Source organism: Chelonia mydas, chromosome 2 (genome assembly GCF_015237465.2).
Source record: "Chelonia mydas isolate rCheMyd1 chromosome 2, rCheMyd1.pri.v2, whole genome shotgun sequence".
Classification (NCBI taxonomy): Eukaryota; Metazoa; Chordata; order Testudines; family Cheloniidae; genus Chelonia; species Chelonia mydas.
The window spans coordinates 79,508,067-79,529,558 of record NC_057850.1 but is presented as its reverse complement, the minus strand read 5'-3'; the positions used below and the strand labels follow the sequence as shown (position 1 = coordinate 79,529,558).

Here is a 21,492-nt window from a genome sequence, read left to right as displayed (position 1 = left end):
ATAACCTTTCCTAAATTCTATTAATTCCAAATCCTTTCTAGCCCTTGCAGTTGTGAAGGAAGTCTAAAACATGACCTGAGTTCACCTGAAAGGCTCAGAAACTGGAAGACAAAAAGAACCCAAAAGTATTCTCTTTTTAAAAAAAAATCTCATGAATTTTTAAGCCGATCCCATCCTTGAGGCCTGACTCATGATTTTTGAATTCCGAGCGTTGTTTCAGTCTTCCACTGGGTGGTGAGAGTAGCTCTTGTAGACTTTTTGGCATATAGGGACAAGGCAAGGGCATGGAGAGACGATAACTGCCCCCCGCCCAGTACTGAGGGGCTAGTGCCACAGCCTCCAAAGGTCAGATTTCCACGGCAGGCTCTGGGGGAAGGGCAGCTCGCAGGGAGGGGGCACTGGGCGGTGCTGATCAGTGGGAAGTGGAACGTCGGTGACATCACCGTAGGCGCGTCAGAACAACGGAAGTACTTTCCCCCGACCAATGGGAAGTCTGAGCTGAAGGTCACGGGGAGAGGGAAGTGGGGAGAAGCCGGAAGTGCTGGTTTCATTGTGTGTCTGACGCTGCTGACAGCTGCCCGGATTTCAGCCCCGCTGCCGCCTTCCCCGCGCGCCGTGTCTGTCTCCCGCCCGCCGCCGCCGCTTTCCCCGCGCGCCGTGTCTGTCTCCCGCCCGCCGCCGCCGCCGCTTTCCCCGCGCGCCGTGTCTGTCTCCCGCCCGCCGCCGCCGCCGCTTTCCCCGCGCGCCGTGTCTGTCTCCCGCCCGCCGCCCCGCTCTCTGGATGTGCAGATGGATCCGGTAGGAGTCGCCGCCGCCGCCGCCCCCGAGACCGGCCCAGGCCCCGCCTGGCAGAGCAAGGTGAGGGGCGGTACCGTGAGGGGCTCCCGCGGCCGGCGAAGGTCCCGTTCTGAGTCCCCTTCCCTGCGGGAAGCGCTGCCCCAGGGGTTTCTGCTGCGTGCCGGGGAGGAGCCGCAGATGAGTCACCGCAGGCGGCGGCTCCGGGCTCCGCTTCCCGCACCCAGCTAGCGCGGCCGGTTTGACCGACCGCCCCCAGCCCAGGGCTGACCCAGTTGTGGGGGGGAGGGGAGCACGCGGCGGGCAGCGGAGACTGCTCCGGGCCTCAGGCAGTTCTTAGTGCTGGTGTTTCCGGTGTCCCTCCCTGAGCTGCGCCAAAGCTGCTCTTCCTCTCCAGGGACGAGTGAGATTTTAGGCTCACAGACTGTAGGAGCAGACGGGACTATCACGGCGTTGGACTAGATGACCTCCTGAGGCCCCTTCCAACCCTGATATTCTATGGTTCTGTGATCATTTAGTCTGGCCTCCTGCACATCACAGGCCACAGAACCTCACCCGCTCCTGTAATAGACCCATAACCTCTGGTTGGGTCACTTAAGTCCTCAAATCTTCATTTAAAGACTTCAAGTTATAGAGAATCCACCATATGCTCTAGTTCAGACCAGTGAGTGACCTGTGTCCTACTTTACAGAGGAAGGTAAAAAACCTCCAGGGTTTCTGTCTGACCTGGGGAAAATTCCTTCCTGACCCCAAATATGGTGAGCTGTTAGACTCTGAGTATGTAAGCAGGACCCACGAGCCAGATGTGGGAAAGAATTTTCTATAGTAACTTGAAGCCCTCCCGTTCTGTAGCCATTGGAGATATTTATTGATAGCAGTCATGGGTAGGCCACATACTATTGTAGGCAATGTCATCATACTGTCTCCTCCAAAAATTTATCAAGCTCAGTCTTGAAACAGGTGAGGGGTTTTTTTACCCCCACTGCTTCCCTTGGATAACTGTTCCAGAACTTCACTGTTCTAGTGGCTAGAAATTTTCATCTGACTTCGAGCGTAAACTTACTGATGGCTAGGTTATGTCCATTTGTTCTTATGCCGACATTGGTCCTTTACTTAAATAACTCATCTCATTCCTTTGTGTTTACTCTTCTAATGTATTTATAGAGAGAAATCATATCTCTCCTGAGCTTTTGTTATGTTACGCTAAATGAGCCAAACTTCTTAAGACTACTCTCCTAAGGTAGGTGGTTCTTGTCTCTGATCATTCTAGTAGCCCTTCTCTCCACCTGTTCCAGTTTAAATTAATCTTTCTTAAATGTGGGAACTAGGAAGGAAACACCACAACAAAGTTAAACAATAGGCTGTTGCTAGGCTTGCCTTCAATCTGTGCAGGGAGAAGCGGGGAGGGTATTACAGGTTGTATTTGTGAGTTGGTATCTGGGAAGCTCAGATCTGCACTACCCAGAACAAAGACCATCATGACAGGTAGCAAAAGACACCACGGTCCTGGGGAAAGGTCTGAGAACCAGGAGTTTCTGTGTCCTAACTGTTGCAAGTCATTTTTCACTTCTCTTCTCATGTCTAACGCAGTAGGGTTCAAACTGGATTCATGTTTGCATGGTGCTTTGAATGTGCTAAGTGCCATGTAAGTACTAAGCATGACCACATCTACCAATAGATCCATTTGGTACTTGAGTTAAAATTTGGCATGCCAATGGTAGAGTCCATTTTAGATGAACATATGCTATACCTCGCCATTACTATGTATCTGCTCTGATGGAATTATTAAACTGTTCCCTCACAGAAGTGGTGAAATTTAGCATTGGGATCCACTTTCAGGTGCCAGGAGAGAACTAGAACTTGGCTCAAACCTGCTGGTGTAGCCTAAAGTAGGACATCTAACTGCTACAGACATGTAGAAATCAGTTTTTGTCTGTGGCTTGAAACCTCTTCCAAAATGTAATTTGGGTACACTGTGTCCTAACCAGTCTTGACTATTGTATTAAACTCTGAAAGATGGTGATCTACTCTGGCCTTTACTAACTTTGTCCTCGCTGTAATGATATGTGCTTGTAGACTAAAAAAGACTTAAGTGTGCCCGCAGAAGGACATGTTGAGGCATATTCAGCTCTAACTCAGTAGACTTTGTGCAAGGCAATGAGAAAGGCACATAGATGAAATAAACAAACATCTTTTAACATTTTCAGTACTCAAATACTTTACTCTAAATTGCTTGAAGAAATTAAGAGTACACTCAAATCTTTTCAGCAAAAAAGGGGCTCAGAGTTGGTTGCCAAAACTGATGAGCAGACCTTTGTCTATTCCACTGCAGCCGGAAGTCAGCAGTGAACTGAAATTGATAAGTTTCTGTTCAGCCTAGTGCTTGCTGACTAAAGTTCCTGTTGGACCCTTCACAGGTGGGTCAGTGCACTCAGACCTTGATTCTGGGCAAAACTGTAGCTCCGTTAAGTCAATGACAAAACTCACATAGGATCCAGAATTTAGACCTATGAAATCTTCTTTTGGTTACATCTCAGAGATGTCTCTTTTAGTTTTGAAGGAATGTGTTGTCTGTTATCGTTTCCAGAGTCTGGAAAGGAAACATTTAGTTGTACTTGTGATTATTTGGTGATCACCACTGTCCCACAGGGGATTTTATCCTGGTGCCTAAAAGCTGCTAATATATTTTTCCTCTCTTCTCTTACCGTTTGGCAAACAGATCTTTCCTTCTCCTTGATGCTTCAGAGGGCACTGAAACAAACAAGTCTGCTCTCTAGTTTTCATTTTGTTTCAGTCTAAAAAATGTTGCTGAGAAATGTATAACACATTCTACTGGAATTTTTTTAAAAATCGATATCAACTTTAATGTGTTTTTCCTTAGAATAAGTTACTTTTTAAGATGAATTTTGCTTTGTTTATACAGTGCTTGGCACGATGTGGACCTGACTTGATCAAGATCTGTAGGTGCTGTGCTATGGCAATACTATCTCTAATAAAACCTCTAGAGTGAGTTGGTGGCCAGTTTAAAAATTGTTCTCTCCCTGTTGGCGATATAGATGAAACACAATTCTTGAAAATAACAGGTTTCTTTACTGGGACACACGATCTTGGTTGTAAAAGTGCCTGAAACTTAGGGCCAGATATTCTGAAATTGCATCCACATGGGAATACGTTAGTTAGACTGAATTCAGGTGCAAAGTTTATCCTGCATGGCTGTATTTGGTGCCTGAAGTCTACAGAGTATTTAAACTTGTGAGCTAAGTTATGCCTCCTTAGAGGTAGCCCAGCCCTATGGACTTCATTACCAATCAATATGTAAATTTTCATGGTTACTGTTTCACTATGATCTTTCAAGCAGTTTTAACTTGGAGACTTGGCTGAACCAGTGCATTTTGCACATTTATAACTCGGTATTCAAAGATATTTAACTTTTATCATTCAAATGTTTGAACAGATAATTTTTCCAAATTTTTTGGGGGGGAGAAAATTCTGAGCTGAGAGAAAATATGGTAAACTTTAGCCCAAAAATGTTTTTCACATAACTTTCTCAAATGGGAGGTTTTACAGAAATTCCCAGTTCTGACTGTCTGCTATTACCAGATGGCTCTTACAACATACTGTGTTGCGAATATATTTTTTAACAATCCAAACCCTCTGAAGTATTGGCACTGCCCTCTTCCCTACTTACCTTATGGTGGTCATTTAAAGGAGTACTGTTGTACTTTAGTCTAACAGTGTTTGTGAGTCTGTGGAAGAAAGAGAAAATCTGAAGACTACATCAGTTTGCCCTGAACCTATTGGTAGTTTAACTGTACTAACAAACAAAGTAGCCCGTATGTCTAGTTGCCGTATTTCAACAAAATGTTTCTTTGCAGTGTCCATGGGGAGCCCCTAAAAATGTAGTAATATCATGCTCCCTTGCTGATGTGATGAGCGAACAGTTGGCAAAAGAGCTGCAACTGGAAGAAGAAAAAGTTGCTTTTCCTGAGGTGGTTACGTAAGTTAAACACCCTAGAACTTAAATCCTGGGTTAGTAAACTTGATTGCCGAGTCATTGTAGGTCTTCCTACATGGTATCTTAAGTAAAGGTGTGTAGTTACAGTACCATAGTAAACATTTTCCTCGTTCTGTCACCCTTTCTTGGTCCATTTCTGGTAGCTCCTCTAGAAATGTATTGTTACAAACACCTATTCCAGTGGTTCTTCCGTACATGAATCATGTACTAGTACCATAAATGGTAAATTTTCAGAATGGAGAGGGGTAACTAGTGGTGTTCCCCAAGGGTCAGTCCTAGGACCAGTCCTATTCAACTTATAAATGATCTGGAGAAAGGGGTAAACAGTGAGGTGGCAAAGTTTGCAGATGATACTAAGCTGCTCAAGATAGTTAAGACTAAAGCAGACTGTGAAGAACTTCAAAAAGATCTCACAAAACTAAGTGATTGGGCAACAAAATGGCAAATGAAATTTAATGTGGATAAATGTAAAGTAATGCACATTGGAAAAAAAATAACTCCAACTATACATACAATATGATGGGGGCTAATTTAGCTACAGCTAGTCAGGAGAAAGATCTTGGAGTCATCCTGGATAGTTCTCTGAAGACGTCCACGCAGTGTGCAGCAGCAGTCAAAAAAGCAAACGGGATGTTAGGAATTGTTAAAAAAGGGATAGAGAATAAGATGGATAATATCTTATTGCCCTTATATAAATCCAGGGTACGCCCACATCTTGAATACTGCGTACAGATGTGGTCCCCTCATCTCAAAAAAACATAACTGGCATTAGAAAAGGTTCAGAAAAAGGCAACTAAAATGATTAGGGGTTTGGAACGGGTCCCATCTGAGGAGAGATTAAAGAGGTTAGGACTTTTCATCTTGGAAAAGAGGAGACTAAGGGGGGATATGATAGAGATATATAAAATCATGAGTGGTGTGGAGAAAGTGAATAAGGAAAAGTGATTTACTTGTTCCCATAATATAAGAACTAGGAGCCACCAAATGAAATTAATGGGCAGCAGTCAACCTGTGGAACTCCTTGCCTGAGGAGGTTGTGAAGGCTAGGACTATAACAGGGTTTAAAAGAGAACTGGATAAATTCATGGAGGTTAAGTCCATTAATGGCTATTAGCCAGGATGGGTAAGGAATGGTGTCCCTAGCCTCTGTTTGTCAGAGGGTGGAGATGGATGGCAGGAGAGAGATCACTTGATCATTACCTGTTAGGTCCACTCCCTCTGGGGTACCTGGCATTGGCCACTGTCGGTAGACAGGATACTGGGCTGGATGGACCTTTGGTCTGACCCAGTATGACCATTCTTATGTTCTTACGTGGATCTCTTCATGAGAGATCCTCTCATAATCTTGTTCTCTCCCCAGTTCATGCTTCTTTCTTGACTCTTCACTTTCATGAAGAGGGCTCTTTAGATCAACCAGAGGTACGCAGAGGTCTTCCTGGGTATATCAACTAATCTAGATATTTGCATAGTTTTACAAAAAGCTACATAAAACGCACTAGCAAAGTCAGTACAAACTAAAATTTCACGTAGACAAAATGAGAAAATAAGCAATGTTTCAGTAATAGTGTGCTGTGACGCTTCTGAATTTTTGTCTGATTTTGTAAGCAAGCACTTCTAAGTGAGGTGAAACTTGGGGTACGCAAGACAAATCAGACTCTTAAGAGAGATGCATTATTCCCCCATTATTTTTAGCAAAAGTCACAGGCATGTCACGGGCTTACGCGAATTTTTGTTTCTTGCCCACGACCTATCTGTGACTTTTGCTTAAAATAACCATGACAAAATCTTAATCATAGTTAATTATTGAGAAGTTTTGCATTTAAATGCAGTTTCTCCAAATTCTGTCTTCAGTCTGGGATAAGTCAAGGGGATACAAGACTGTGTGTTTACTATGTTAACAGAACTTTTATTCCCTTTTTTTTTTTTATTGTACTTAGTGTTGCTGAAGGGCCATTTATTACAGGAGAAAACACTGACACTTCCAGTGACCTAATGCTTGCCCAGATGCTGCAAATGGAGTTTGACAGGGAGTATGATGCGCAGCTTAGACGTGAGGAAAAAAAGTTCAATGGAGATAGCAAAGGTACTACCATCACACATGACAGTCTTGTTAGACAAACAAGTACATTTATTTTGTGACACCTGTTTGAATTGACTGAGCTGCGCGGTAGTGGTGAATGCATGTTAATTACAAAATTTCCAATTTGTTTTGTTTCCCAAGTCTCCATATCCTTTGAAAATTACCGAAAGGTGCATCCCTATGAGGATAGTGACAGCTCAGAAGATGAAGTTGACTGGCAGGATACCCGTCATGATCCCTATAGAGCAGGTACTGATTGAATTTACTGTGTGTACAAAATGTACTATATAAGCCAGGGTGGGCAAACTTTTTGGCCCAAGGGCCACATCTGGGTGGGGAAATTGCATGCAGGGCCGTGAATGGGGGGTTGGGGTGTGGGAGGGGGTGCCGTGTGCTGGAAGGGGCTCAGGGCAAGGGGTTGGGGCAAAGGGGTGCGGAGCTCAGGGAAGGGGGATGGGGTGCAGGAGGGGGCTTAGGGCAGAGGTGCAGGGAGGAGTGCAGGAGGGGGTTCAGGGCAGGGTGTTGGGGTGCAGGAGGGGTGTAGGGTGTGTCAGGGGGCTCAGGGAAGGGGGTAAGGGTTCAGCGGGGGCTCAGGGCAGGGAGTTGGGGTGTGGGGTGCAGGAGGGGTGCGGGTTCCAGCCTGGCGCCGCTTACCTGGAGCCGCTCCTGGAAGTGGCCGGCACCACATCCCTGCAGCCCCGGGGCAGGCAAAGAGCTCCGTGCACTGCCCTCACCTGTGGGTACCTCCCCTGAAGCGGTGCAGGGCCTGTGGCGCCACAGAGGTGGCAATCCTGCGGGTCATAGTTTGCCCACCCCTGATTTAGGCCAAGATTCTCAAAAATGAGAGCCTGAAATTAGAAATGAGAGATACTAGGTACTTGGCCATTTTGGGTACTCATGTTGTTTGTTTGTTTATTCTTTATTATTTAATTTAGGTCCTATTTTTAATATACTGGTCTCTGATTACATGTGCCGTTTGTAAAGTTCTTATTAAAAATTAGGTTACCTATGGATTGTGTGTGTCGAAAAGGCAATGCATTGTAATGAAGATTTCAATGCCCAAGATGCAGCACAGAACTCATTGATTAGTCTTAATAGCTGGGTATTTGAGGTTACCTGTTTGGAGGACATAGGTGTCTGTCAACTATTCCTTCCTAGAGTATGTGCCAGACTGTGTAACGTAGGATTTATTATTTAAAAGTCCCCGAAGTGTGCAGGATGCTTCACAGAAGGGACTTTTGTTTGATCTTCACATTTTTAATTAATTAAATTGCTTTGCTTATTGTGGGCATCATGGAATAGTTCCAAATATATTACACCTATATTTGTGTATACATAAACTTTGACTTGTATCGTTCATTATCGGCAGATAAACCCACCACTACTCCAAAAAAGGGCTTTATAGGAAAAGGAAAAGAAATTACCACCAAACACGATGAGGTTGTATGTGGAAGAAAGAATACTGCTCGAATGGAAAATGTAAGGTCCACCTTGTATGTACACAAGCATAATATCTATAAATGCCTTAATTCAATCAGTATTTGGAGGATTTTAGAGAAATGTATGTTTGTTTGCTATAGTATGTTGTTCTAACCGTCCTTTAAATGAAGATTGTGAAACATTTGGATTAACTTTTTTCATAGAGGTAAGTATTGGTGGAAAACTGAATTTTTATTTCTAAACTGTTCAAGTAATACTATATGTAAGTGATACAAAAATGTTTATGTACAGAAATAAATTACTTTAGCACAAATATACCAGCAAGTTCAGTAATAAGAGGAGAAAATCATCAAGCATATGCTGGTAAACATCTTAGTCATGTAATCCAAATGATTTAAAAAACAGAAGACAAACCTTATCTGAGTCAGGGAAACTGAATCTTAATCACTTAGTGCAGAATGCTGGCTTATAATCTGTCTATCTACAGCAGTAAATATTTGCAATTTGCATTAACATAGTTGTATCAAAAAATATTGGAAAGAAGGAAATGCATGCCAGTATTATCTTTATAGGATAAGTGATGTGTAATCTACTTAAAGAGTGGGTGAGAGCAATTGCTTAGCTCTTGATTTTAAATTATATTAGAACATTTTGTTAACACTCTGTAAAACTTGCTTGGTGGAATGCTGTCACAGAAGCCATTTACTGAAGCATCCACTCTTCCAGTTCTGAAGCTTAGCATTATAAAAGTTAGTTCTTGAATATTTGAATCAAAATCTTGTTCATTTTCTGTATCTTTCTCTGTCTCAAGTAGTAGTAGTTTAAATTGTCTGTTTTGTAGTTTGGGCCTGATTTCCAGGTTGGAGATGGAATTGGAATGGATTTAAAACTATCCAATCAAGTCTTTAATGCCTTAAAGCAACATGCATACTCTGAGGAACGTCGAAGTGCCAGGCTTCATGAGAAGAAAGAGCATTCTACCGCGGTATGTCTTGCTTAGCCATTTTAAATCCCAAACCTTCCATATCAACTTGCATATCATTTTGATATATTTTAGAAAAAGTAATCCATTTTGACTAAACCAAACGAGCAATGTTTGACTAGGGGTTTACTGAAGAAGGTTGTATTGTATTAACTCCTACAGTGGGATACTCTTGCCTTCATCTAAGCCACATGTATTGTGCTCAGATACTGTGATCACAGCTGCCGTATAAATGCATGCAATATTTTGATAGGCTTCCCAAAATAAGAGTATTCAAGTTTTATTACCAGTTTGCTTGTGTTTTCTGTATCTTTAATACCTTGGAGCTGATTATCTGCTTCACAACTATTCCTGGAATTTTCTCTAGAACTTGGTTATAGAAATTCTGAAAAAAGAAGGGATTAATCCTAGATACCTGGAGTATATTACTTTAAAGTATCTTCATAACCAGAGCTTCAGGAAGATAGGTCACTAATTGAAGTCCCTCAACTTGTTGTCTAGAAAACCAATTGGTATTCCTGATTGGATGAAACAGTTGATTTTTTGGGGGGGAGGGCGGAGGGATTTCTAGTGCAGTGGTCTTATAGATTCATAGATATTTAGGTCAGAAGGGACCATTATGATCATCTAGTCTGACCTGCACAACGCAGGCTACAGAATTTCACCCACCACTCCTGCAAAAAACCTCACACGTATATCTGTGCTATTGAAATCCTCAAATCGTAGTTTAAAGACTTCAAGGAGCAGAGAATCCTCCAGCAAGTGACCCGTGCCCCATGCTACAGAGGAAGGCAAAAAACCTCCAGGGCCTCTTCCAATCTGCCCTTGATTTTTGCCACTGAGTTATGGAGATTTGGACAGCTCTTAACCTTTCTCTATCTCAGTGCTGTCAGTCACTAAAATGGGTATAATACCTAAGCATCTCTGAGGTACTTAGCCTTAATATTTGTAAAGGTCTTTGAGACTCAGATATGAAATGTGCAATATAAAGTGCTGATAATGCTCTTCTCTGTGCATGACAGAAAAGATGTGGTCCTTGCCCCAAGGAGTTTACAATCTATAAAAAACAGTATTAAGTAAAGTAAGTCTTGGGATAAAAGAGTTGTTCTGCTAAAGTGTAAAAACAAGAACAACCTACTTATGCTTTTTCTCCTAGGTTGTTCATGAGAATACATTCTGCCAGCTGATTCAAATCAGATGGAAAGGGTATTATCCTCTAAATAATCAGAACCACCACTAGGTTTAAATGAATTTAGATAAATCATTCACATGTTTACTTTCTTTCTTCCTTTCTCCTATAGGAGAAAGCAGTGGATCCTAAAACACGTTTACTTTTGTACAAGATGGTCAATGCTGGGATACTGGAGACCATCACTGGCTGCATTAGCACAGGAAAAGAATCTGTTGTTTTTCATGCTTATGGAGGAAAGTAAGTGTGATTGTCATGCTTTGGGGTGCAATCCAGACTAGTAAGGGGTTGTCACTACTTGTTCTGCAACCCTAGGGTGCTTTAGAGTGCTTTGTTGCTGTAGCTCCCAGGCTGGGAGCGCTCTCAGCAAGCCTACAAGTCAAACCCTGAGTGTTTCTGTGCAGTAGACAGCCCTGGTTCAGCAGCCTCTCTACAGCCCCACGCTGGCTTTCACCAACCTTGGTTACAACCAGCAAGGTGACCCCAACACACTCCCAGTACTGAATTTTCCCAAAATTGTGTGCGCTGCAATATCCAGCCCTTTCCTGGTAAGTTGAGAGAGATATGGTTCATTTGTTCCTTTAAAGCAGTGGTTCTCAAACTTTTGTATTGGTGACCCCTTTCATACAGCAGGTCTGAGTATGACCCCCTGTTATAAATTTAAAAACACCTTTTAAATATATTTAACAGTATTGTAAATGCTGGAGGCAAAGCAAGGTTTGGGGTGGATGCTGACAGCTCGCAATCCCCATGTAATAACCTTGGGTCATGACTACCAGTTTGAGAACCCCTGCTTTAAAGAGACAAAAGCACATTGCAGCTTATTAACTAGAATGAATACACCCTTCCCTCAAGCACAACCCTGAGTTGGTTTATAGTAAAATAAAACAAATTTAGTCTAGCAAAGTACAGGCTTGGTTCAAGATGGTTTATATCACCAGTCTTCCTTCTTCCCATCAATGGCTGACTTTCCCTCAGTCACGACCTTTCACAGAAGTACAAGATGTTGGTTTTGCCTAAGCAAGTCTCTCTCCTACATATTCAGTTGTTCCAGAGACTTCAGTCCCTGCCCCCTTGGTTGAAGGACCCATCTTTCTCAGCTTCCAACAGCTCTATTCCCATGTCTGCCTAGTGAGGGATGTGAAAGATGGCTTCTGTCTTTGCTTATATCTCTCAAAGTTCAATGACCTTGTTTCAAGCAGCAGAATGACCTCATGCTGTTCTTCCCTTCCCTTCCCATCACCCTGCTGATTTCTATGCAAATGCGTCTTCCATTGTATTTATTCACACTTGGCTTAATTTCATTGGAGATAGGTAGATAGCTACCTTCCTGCCTGTCTGGGTAAAACCTGTTTCTCCCTTTGTTTGGACAAACATAAAGCATGATATCAATGTGTCCTTACATAGTGTTAATACATAGAGCCTTCTTTCCTAGACAGGTTTCAGAGTAACAGCCGTGTTAGTCTGTATTCGCAAAAAGAAAAGGAGGACTTGTGGCACCTTAGAGACTAACCAATTTATTTGAGCATGAGCTTTCGTGAGCTACAGCTCACTTCATCGGATGCATGCTGTGGAAATCGCACAAGACATTTTATACACAGACACCATAGCATGCATCCGATGAAGTGAGCTGTAGCTCACGAAAGCTCATGCTCAAATAAATTGGTTAGTCTCTAAGGTGCCACAAGTCCTCCTTTTCTTTCCTAGACAGGGCATCTGCCCCCATATTTTCTTTTCTTCTGTATAAAGGGCAACCTGTTTTTGTCATGTTTGTCAATTTACAGTCTTCAGGACATATCGGAGAGTATCCATAATTTCACCTACAAAGCTGTTACACACATTTCACAGCGACATTAATGACCATTGTGGTGTTAGATTTCAAATGATATAATCACATCATCTTTTAAATATCATGACAGCAGTATGTGAGGTGTAGTGAATGTCAGGTGTGACAAATTGCTGACAGAGTGATTGCTAACACTGGCTTTAATGGTGAGATGGGAAGAAGCAGCAAAACACTTGAGCAGTCTGGGTTTTCGTCTTCTGAGATTTTTATGTGTATTTACAATATCATCATCCCTATTGAAGTTAGGGATGTAAATAGCAGTTAAAAAAGTTAACTGGTTAAATGATTAAAATTACATCAGTTAACCGAGGTAGCTCTCAGGGGCCTCGCCGGGGTTAACGGTTAAGGTTGGTTAATGCTTACCAGTTACCTGTTTAACCTTTTTACATCCCTAGTTGAAGTTTATATATAAAATGATACATTGTAAAAAGCCAAAAAGTACATTTAAAAAAAAAATAGCCTGGAAAATGAACATAAAACTTAAGTATAAAACTTCATGTGCTTGTACACGTGCCCTGGTTCTGGGCCCCCCTTCGGTGTTAGGCCTCATGCCCTTGCCTGTCTTTTTCTTCTTTTCTTTGCCATTATCCCACTCAGGCTGGGATCTGGGTGCAATACTTGCTCTGTCAGCCACTTATTTAACCCAGCAGGTCCAACTAGACATCTGCATTTCTTCCCTTTGGGAGCAAGTGGAAGAGTGACCAAACAGTTGTCTTAAAACAATTGTTTTTATTTAGCAATAGAAACGAAGCGTTAGAGGATTTTAAAACTGACATCAACTATTAGGTCTCTTACATAAAGTACTACCTTTCTGATGGTGACCTAGGCAGTCATAGGTTCTTAAAGGTGCCTGAAGTGTCCTTTAATGCTGCCATAGTTCTTTGTTCTCCTGCATCTGGGGTTTGGCCTTTCCTTGTCAAACCAGTTTCATAGGCTGACTGGAGACAGAATCAGCAAAGCTAATCGTTCTGGCATTGTCCTTTAACTCTTAAATGTTTTCTGATAAGTAGGTATCTTGAGCCATCCTTCTCTTTCCTCCCTGTATTCCAGAATAAATCAATATATTCATATAAGAAACATATTCATATAGTAAACATCATCCCAATAACCAGACCTACAGTATTCATAAATTATTATAGGATAGTTCCATAATTGTCATAAAATGTTAACCTGGGTTTCAACTCTATCCACTGTACAGACAAACATCAACAGAGGGAAGAAAGTAGACTATAAAAAAGGGGCTATTGGGTGGTTGGAGACACAATGATTTCCACATTTCACCTTTTACAGAGGTTGCGTTTAACCAAGTAATATTTAAACTGTATCAGTTCCATGTCGTTCTAGAAATGTATAATAAGCCTACTTGATAAACTTTTGGTCTTCATAATTGAAGTCCTTCACAAGCTATTAATACTATAATTAGTTTAAGAACCAAGTTTAGCCAGGGAACTCTGCAATCTTTTCATGGACTTAACTTCAACATTATATGCAGTGTTTTGTTTCTGCATGATCTTAACAGCTTTTTTAGAAACAAACAAACTCAATTGATTGTGCTCAGAGACCTAGATGTAGATTAAATGCTTAATTTTTGTTCTATGTTCTTTTTTTCTATCATAAGAACGGGTATGGATGATAAAGCTGTACCTCCAGAATGTGCCTTAAAGGTATTTAAAACTACCCTTAATGAATTCAAGAACCGTGACAAATACATTAAGGATGACTACAGATTTAAAGATCGCTTCAGTAAACTGAATCCACGGAAGGTTATCCGTATGTGGGCAGAGAAAGAAATGCACAATCTAACAAGGTACAAAAACAGTATAGTTGGTATTAGTGTCTGACTTTTTTTTCCTATTTTTTCAAGGAAGTTCTGCTAGATCACTGTAAAGTCCTACTTTGATGTGGGGGGCCTTAATGCATATGTTTACTCCAACTCTCATATCTTATTACATATTTTAATTCATACAGTTGAGATACTACAAATGTTCAGGCTCTTATTCCCTATATGCTTCAAGTTCAGGATTGTATAGCTGAGCACATTTATTTTGTATATTGGGAAATCTTTCAAGTAAAAATGTGTCCATTGGTAATTTTAAATTGTTGCCAGACCTCTATTGTAATCAAGTCTTGAAGCCACTAGCATCTACCTCTGAAAATTGCAATCTAAAATGAAACCAAAAGGTTTGTAGCCTTCAAGGCATAATGTTTTTGGAATCTACTGTATGGCTTCCAATGCTTTCATATATAATCTATGTGAATTACTACATTGATCCAGAATAAGCTTGCAAAAATGTTTTAGCACCAGAGAAGGGCTAGCATGAATTTTTGACTTACTCAAAGTGATGAAGTGAGCTGTAGCTCACGAAAGCTTATGCTCAAATAAATTGGTTCGTCTCTAAGGTGCCACAAGTACTCCTTTTCTTTTTGCGAATACAGACTAACACAGCTGTTACTCTGAAATCTTGGAATAATATCTGTCTTCTGATCTACAGAATGCAGAAAGCAGGAATCCCTTGTCCAGAAGTGGTTATGCTTAAGAAACACATCTTGGTGATGTCTTTCATTGGCCAGGATCAAGTTCCAGCTCCTAAACTGAAGGAAGTAAAACTCAATAGTGAAGACATGAAAAAGGCCTACTATCAAATTCTTCATGTAAGATGATGCTGATGTCTTTACTTAACGTTCTGGCAACAATTCCTGGGGGAGTAGTATAGATGACAGTTGTATATATGTATTCTTCACAATATATAAAACCTCTGGACCTCCATATCAGCAATGTTTTGCAATAGGTATATTTTGTGGCACATGAATAAACAAGGATAAATCAGAAATGATGTGTGAGAGGAAAAATAAGACTTGGGTAGAAAATAAACTTAATGCTGAGTGGTGGCAAACTGGTGCTTGGTAGAAAACAGCTATTCCAGGTTAAAGGTCCCAGATTTAGGAAGAATTACTCCTAGGGGAATTCTGGGCCACTGTGTGTACACAATTCATGTCCCCTGTAGATTTCTTTGCTTCCCTGCAGAAAAATGACTTTCTGACGGGAAAGCAAAGGGAAGCCGCAAGAGCAGTCACATGCCCCTCCCCAGCAGCGTGAGCACATTGTTTCACGTGCCTGGAGCAACTGGTGGAGAGGTAATCACCACAGGGGAGGGAGGCTAGGGACATTCTGGCTGATGGCTCCTACCCTGTGCTGGGCTCAGCTGCTAGTCCTGACTAGGCTGGGAGCAGGGGAGGACAGGACTTGTTCTTCCCCTGCAAGGAGCCAGTGCTGAATCAGACCCATCCCCAGAAACGTCTCCTGGCTACATGAAGGTCTTCCCCTGCCCTGCTTCCTGCCCCCATTGCTCCTCAGTGTGGGGGATGGGATCACTACAGGGAACTGATTTCCCCCATCTGCCCAACTCCTGTGCATTTGGCACCCCACCCTGCTGAGCCTCACCCCCTGTATCCGGACCCCCACCTCTGGGGCTCAGCAGGATTGTCTGGGTGCGACCACCTTCACGTGGACCCCCGTGCAGAGTCCCATTGCTCCTGCACCCAGAACCCCCCAGCAAGCTCCTGTGCATCCAGGTTGTACCACATAGAGCCCTCTCGCCCCACACTTGGATCCTCCCCACACACGCACTAAGCCCCTCCACACTTGAATCTTGCCAGGCTGAGGCTGAGCCTTCCTGCCTACACCATGCTGGAGCTTCCACATTTATTTATTGATAAATAAAATTTGACTAATTTTAAAATATTGTGTGCAGAATTTTTAATTTTTTGGTGCAGAATTCCCCCAGGAGTAAAGAATATTAGTGATCTAGTGAGTGTCTCCTCTGAATTCTTCTTCTGGTCCTATATAAATACTTGTATTATTTTTAAACTCTCTAATGTACCTTTGCTAAGTAATCTTTAAATGGCTCCATTAACCAAACTGCCATGTTGATTTGTTTCAGGGATGAGAGGGAAGTGTGAGGGTAACTAAGGTGGGATGAAAGTTATTCTGGTTTAAACAAAAACAGTGGAGGACTTTACTCTAAAGCCGTTTAACTGTCTCAACAGTCTGATATAAACCCATCAGCTAGAGAATAAAATTATAGCCCTTGACCTGCAATTGTAAATACTTAATTGCTTATTCTCCATTTCAGCTGGCTCAAATAATATGTTATCAGTTGTGTACATATTCTCAAATTCACTCTTATGACTTGTTTTTCTGTAGTGAGAAAAGCTAGGTAGAAACTAAAGATTCCTTGCAGTTAAACCCTGAGGCTTGTGGAGCTACACACATTATTTAAACTGAACTTAGTTTGCGTTGGGCACTGTTCAATACATAAAGGAAGATGAGGTCCTTGCTCAAAGTAACTCAGTTGACATTCTGCAGATATGATGCAGATGCATAAACCCAGAATGAACAATGTAAGATTGAATCTCAGAGGTGTCTTTCTCCTACTTAGCGTTGAAGTATTCGGACTCTCACTGTTGAAGTTCAACTTGATTCATTTTGTGTAATTTCTAATGTCATGACTCTGGGTGAAAAGTCATCAGTGAGTGCTTATCTGTTTGATAGGGGGTGAGGTAAAAGAGTTGTCTAAACATGCCTATCTGTCTATTGCAGTTGGACTGGTGGACAGAGTTCAGATAAGTTCACTAGTCTTAAAGCTTTTCTTTAGCATAACTGTTTTCCTTGAAATTCTGAACATTTAGTTTCTATTTAACAGGAATAAAAGATGTGATGTCACAATTCCTCACATTAACCCAACTGCATGTATACTTGAAATGTGATTACTAGTTGGGTGGAAAACATGCTTTGCTTTACCTTGGTTGTACAAACAGTGCTGATTGATTAATTACTACTCAAACAAGTATTCTTTGCTTAATTAATCATTTGTCTGACCTCTCGCAGATGATGCAACAGTTATATAAAGAGTGCTCACTTGTTCATGCTGACCTGAGTGAGTACAACATGCTATGGCACGATGGAAAGGTGAGCATATTCTTAAAGTAGGAAAAAAAAGGTGTATTTAATGTTGAGTGTCCGTATGCACTATGTGAACCAGAACATTTCTCTGTTTACTTTAGGTCTGGTTAATTGATGTAAGTCAATCTGTGGAGCCAACCCATCCTCATGGACTTGAGTTTTTGTTCAGAGACTGCAGGAATGTTTCACAGGTAGGGGTTCTGCAGTTAGTGACCTCTGCTTGTGATTTTTTTTTTTCTGTAGTTGAACTCTGATGTAAAAGGCTTTTTCTGGGGGTGGGAAACAGACTTTTAAATATATGAAGTTGATAAATTCATCAAATTCAGTTTTGGAAATGATCACTTGTCTATAAAAATTCACTTGTAAATGTTGAGTGATGTGTTCAGATACAGGAAGACCATATTGGAGTGAGATTCAGCATTAGAGAGGAATAAAATGGTGCTCCTAGAATTGAAACATGCTCTTGGATCATGTTGCTTGGTTGTCTTGGGGGGGAGGGGAGTCAAGCTTAAGTGCTACTTCCATATCTGATTAGTAATTGTAGTTTGTGAAATGCACCATGTACTTACTATTTTATAAAGTCTGGTTAAAGACACTGTAATACATTCTTTCATTTTTAACAGTTCTTTCAGAAGGGAGGTGTATCAGAAGCACTTAATGAACGGGAGCTCTTCAGTGCTGTCTCAGGTTTAAATATTGCAGCTGACAATGAAGCTGATTTCCTAGCTGAGGTAAGAGTCCCTCTGTGGGTGATATCTAACGCTAGTAAATTAAGGTCCGCTAGCTAGCAGCCAGCCACAATCCTATTTCTTCAACATTCTTAGTTGTTATGACTAATCCTGTTAGGATAGCTGGTGAAACTATAGTAAACCTAAATCTCCAGCTTTTTAAATTCCGATTTTTCTACGTTGAAATAGCAATAGCAGAAGCTGATACAACTGGTGTAATTTGTCTGTATGTTAATAGCTCTTTACATTATCTTACATATAACTGAGGTTGTTTTAATTAAGTCACAGTGTTTCTTAGACCACTGAATAAAGAGTTTTTTTTAAATAAAAATACTAGTGGGGTCACGCTAGGACAAAGAAGCTGTTTTAAAAATTATCTAACTTTTATTGCTTATTTTCAATTTTAAATGCAAAAGGTTAGAACCTAAAAATAAAGCTTATGTGCTAGGATTCTTGAAAATTTAAGATCCTAAAATTAGACTTCTAAAGCCACATTTAACTTCCTGATTTTTTTTTTTATCTTGCCTGTAACTCATTTCTTAAGTGTGTCCTGATATCATTTCAATTACATTCTGACAAATACGGGATGAAGGGGGAGAGGTCTTAAGCAGGAAGAGGGGATGTGTGTTTATATAGAGAAATTTTTAATGTCTTCAAGCATTCTTGAGTTACTAGGTAAAAGGGCTCTTAATAGTAGTAAAGCATTGGCGAGTTCTCCTGATAGGCCCTAGCAGTGCAGACCCATGCCGGTCCCAGCCATACAACTATGTATTTCTGTATTAATGCAGAAACATGTAGGAGGTGAGAAATTTAGTTCTATTCAGCTCCTGGGCTGGGTGTGCTACCAGTGTGCTCAGCCAAAGGAGGAAAGAAATAAGACACAATGTAACATTCTAGGGAACTGCTCGCTATTTCATCAGTGTTATTTCAGTTTTTCTCCACTCTCAAATGCTGGTAAGTCTCCATGCTTCATTGAGTTGTAAGATGGTTGTGGTGTTCTCCTACGAAATCCTTTGACTATTTTGTTTTATGATTTGCCATAATAGGGAGAGGTGCATTAATGTGTGAATGTTGTTACACAATCTGATCTTTGAAAGAGTAATTTCGATAGCCCCTCTGTAAGCTTCAAACCATAATTTCCAAGCTGTTAGGGACACCAGTGTGAAGCCCCAGTATCTCCCTATTTACATTCCTTCTTTTTTCTTTTTTGTCTTCTCTTCTTTGAGTATTGGAGAAAGTAGTGCCCCAGACTAGCTCTTTACAGGCTGCAGACCAAAACAGAATAGGACTGTACTATTTTAATCATGTAAAGCACTTGAGTGTGACTTTATTTACTGCTCTGCTAGTACCACTGACATCGGGGGTGGGCTGGGCTGTCCCATCATGAGGCTACTCTGGAACTTCCACCACTGTTCAGGGGGGGTTGAGATACAGCAGTGTTTTAGGCTTGACAAAATTGACACTTAAGTGCTTTTGGGGAAATTCTGGACACAGTCTAGACTATGGGGACCTTCCCCCTCGAAAAACCCTGAACCTGAAAGCATTGTATGTACTTCTGTTCCATTAATTTGCTCAAGGTAGATGCTTCCGAAATATCTCCTAAACTTTGCATATCACACCCTTGTTTAAAGATGGGGTGGCTGAACCACTGACAGCATTAGATATTCAGGAAATGGATCATAATATGTGAACTAGTTTACTCCTGTAAACTAGCTGTTTTAACAAACTATTTTGAAGCACTTGCTTACAGGCCCAGTTTTTAATAAAAGCTTCAGAGTGGATTTATTTCTATCTTACAGATTGAAGCTTTGGAGAAAATGAATGAAGATCATGTGCAGAAACATGGAAAGAAGACTTCTCCATTTTCAAGTGATGGAGATCCACCAATAATATACAATGAATAGCACTGAATGCATAACTGCTTTAAAAGAAACAAGTTTGCTGCTTCTAACCATGTTAGAGGCATGGTAAAGTCACCTTCCAAAGATGAGGGAATGTGTGGTTGACTTGGAATACCAAAAAGGAAAACACAATGAGTGTATCTTGGTGCTTGTGTTTTTTATATTGGCCTGCAAGTTAGGCTCTTGGGATTTTAGAATGGCACTGTGAATAGAATGGCACCACATCTAATGTTCTGATGATTTAACCAACCTTTCAGTTACTTTAGATTATTGTAGCTGAGTTTAATCATATTTGGCATGATTCAGAGTTTAAATGTCTTCAATTTTTTTTTAAATTGACAATTCCAGACTAGTAGTGGCTACCGTGTAAATGGTAGGGAAGAGCAGTAGTCCGTATCATCCTCCCCTTTGCCACCCCTAAAACCTATCTGGTTTAAGATTCTATATCTATATATACACAACGTAGGTGTAGCCCATTTTTTCCACATTTAAAACAAACAAAAAAATTAAATTAGACAGTCACAAAAATCTGATTTCTTAATGTAACCATCTTTCACACATTTTAAAATATTTTTTTTTCTTCACGTAAATGGAATGTGGCTTAAGCTGCTTGTCTAAAAATAATTGCATGCAACATGGTGAGGAGCAAGCCTGAACTGTCCAGAGGGCTGAGTTGGCAACGTCAGGACCTCCTGCTGGCTGCACTCCATTTCCATAAAATGGAGCAGATAGTAGTAATCTTTATCTGTACTATAGAAATCCTTCAGAGTACAGGTTGGATCAAAATGGATCCTCTGCATTCAGCCTATATTGAAACTCTGGGTTGTACTTTGGACACTTTTGATTCGACTAAAGTCAAATTAGAAATCTTAACGGAACCAAAGCTGATTATCACAATTGATTTATTACACAATGAAACTGTGGCAAGAAATAAAGGTGAACATGTTTTGAGGTTTTTCTCCTACTAAAGAAGAAATTAAGAAAACGCTTGTGTTTTTCATTAACTTTTTGACTAAAAAGTATTTAATCTTTTGTTTCTTATATATTTATATATAACCTTTTAATCCTGTCTAGATCTCACTAGAATTACAGTCTGACAAAAATTTATTTCTGTGAAACAATGCATTTAGAAGATGAGCTGATTTAACGGGATGCTATGAATTAGAAAATCCTGAAGATTAAATCATTTTCTGTATATTTATTTTATTGCCCTTTGTAATGGTACTTGTTACCAGGCAGGATAAATTGTTGCTGTGTGTGACATTCTCCGTGTGCTGTGCAGGTGCTCTTCCTGTTGGAAAATGAATGGTGAAGTAAAAACTTGAGATCTTGTGGCTGTATTCTTGTGTAGTATGTTGTTGAGACATTGCACTGACTTGAGTTAGTCCTAAAAGCCTTGTCAGCAACAGATCACTTGGAACTAGTGTTCCAGATCCGACTAAACTGTGTCAGCATCATTACACACAACATCATAACTGGGTGGCTTGAGTAATCTCACCTCTTAAACTTGGATGTTTCCAGCAGTTTAGTAAACATTGCCAGCTGCCTCTTCT

The 21,492-nt window shown here is 40.9% G+C and overlaps 1 protein-coding gene and 1 long non-coding RNA gene across 2 annotated transcripts; one reads left to right on the top strand and one right to left on the bottom strand.

Annotated features, from left to right (window-relative positions):
* Positions 1-548: 548 nt before the first annotated feature.
* Positions 549-21,271, top strand: RIOK3 (RIO kinase 3). Its single transcript, XM_007057008.4, has 13 exons — positions 549-858; positions 4,671-4,792; positions 6,748-6,893; positions 7,032-7,139; positions 8,260-8,369; positions 9,172-9,315; positions 10,614-10,741; positions 13,966-14,154; positions 14,840-14,999; positions 17,236-17,316; positions 17,412-17,501; positions 17,934-18,041; positions 19,838-21,271. Exons 1-13 carry the CDS (start codon positions 790-792, stop codon positions 19,940-19,942), a joined length of 1,560 nt encoding a protein of 519 aa, XP_007057070.2. The 5' UTR covers positions 549-789; the 3' UTR covers positions 19,943-21,271.
* On the bottom strand, positions 8,541-13,969 carry LOC119565605. Its single transcript, XR_005224351.1, has 2 exons — positions 13,155-13,969; positions 8,541-9,697 (listed from the first exon to the last, which is right to left on the bottom strand). It is a non-coding gene; the product is annotated as an uncharacterized LOC119565605 (long non-coding RNA).
* Positions 21,272-21,492: the final 221 nt, after the last annotated feature.

Coding starts and splice junctions, on each gene's coding strand:
- RIOK3 (XM_007057008.4), top strand. CDS start 790: ATGGATCCGGTAGGAGTCGCCGCCGCCGCCGCCCCCGAGACCGGCCCA. Junction 14,155..14,839: donor GAAATGCACAATCTAACAAG/GTACAAAAACAG, acceptor TCTGATCTACAG/AATGCAGAAAGCAGGAATCC. Junction 18,042..19,837: donor AAGCTGATTTCCTAGCTGAG/GTAAGAGTCCCT, acceptor TCTATCTTACAG/ATTGAAGCTTTGGAGAAAAT.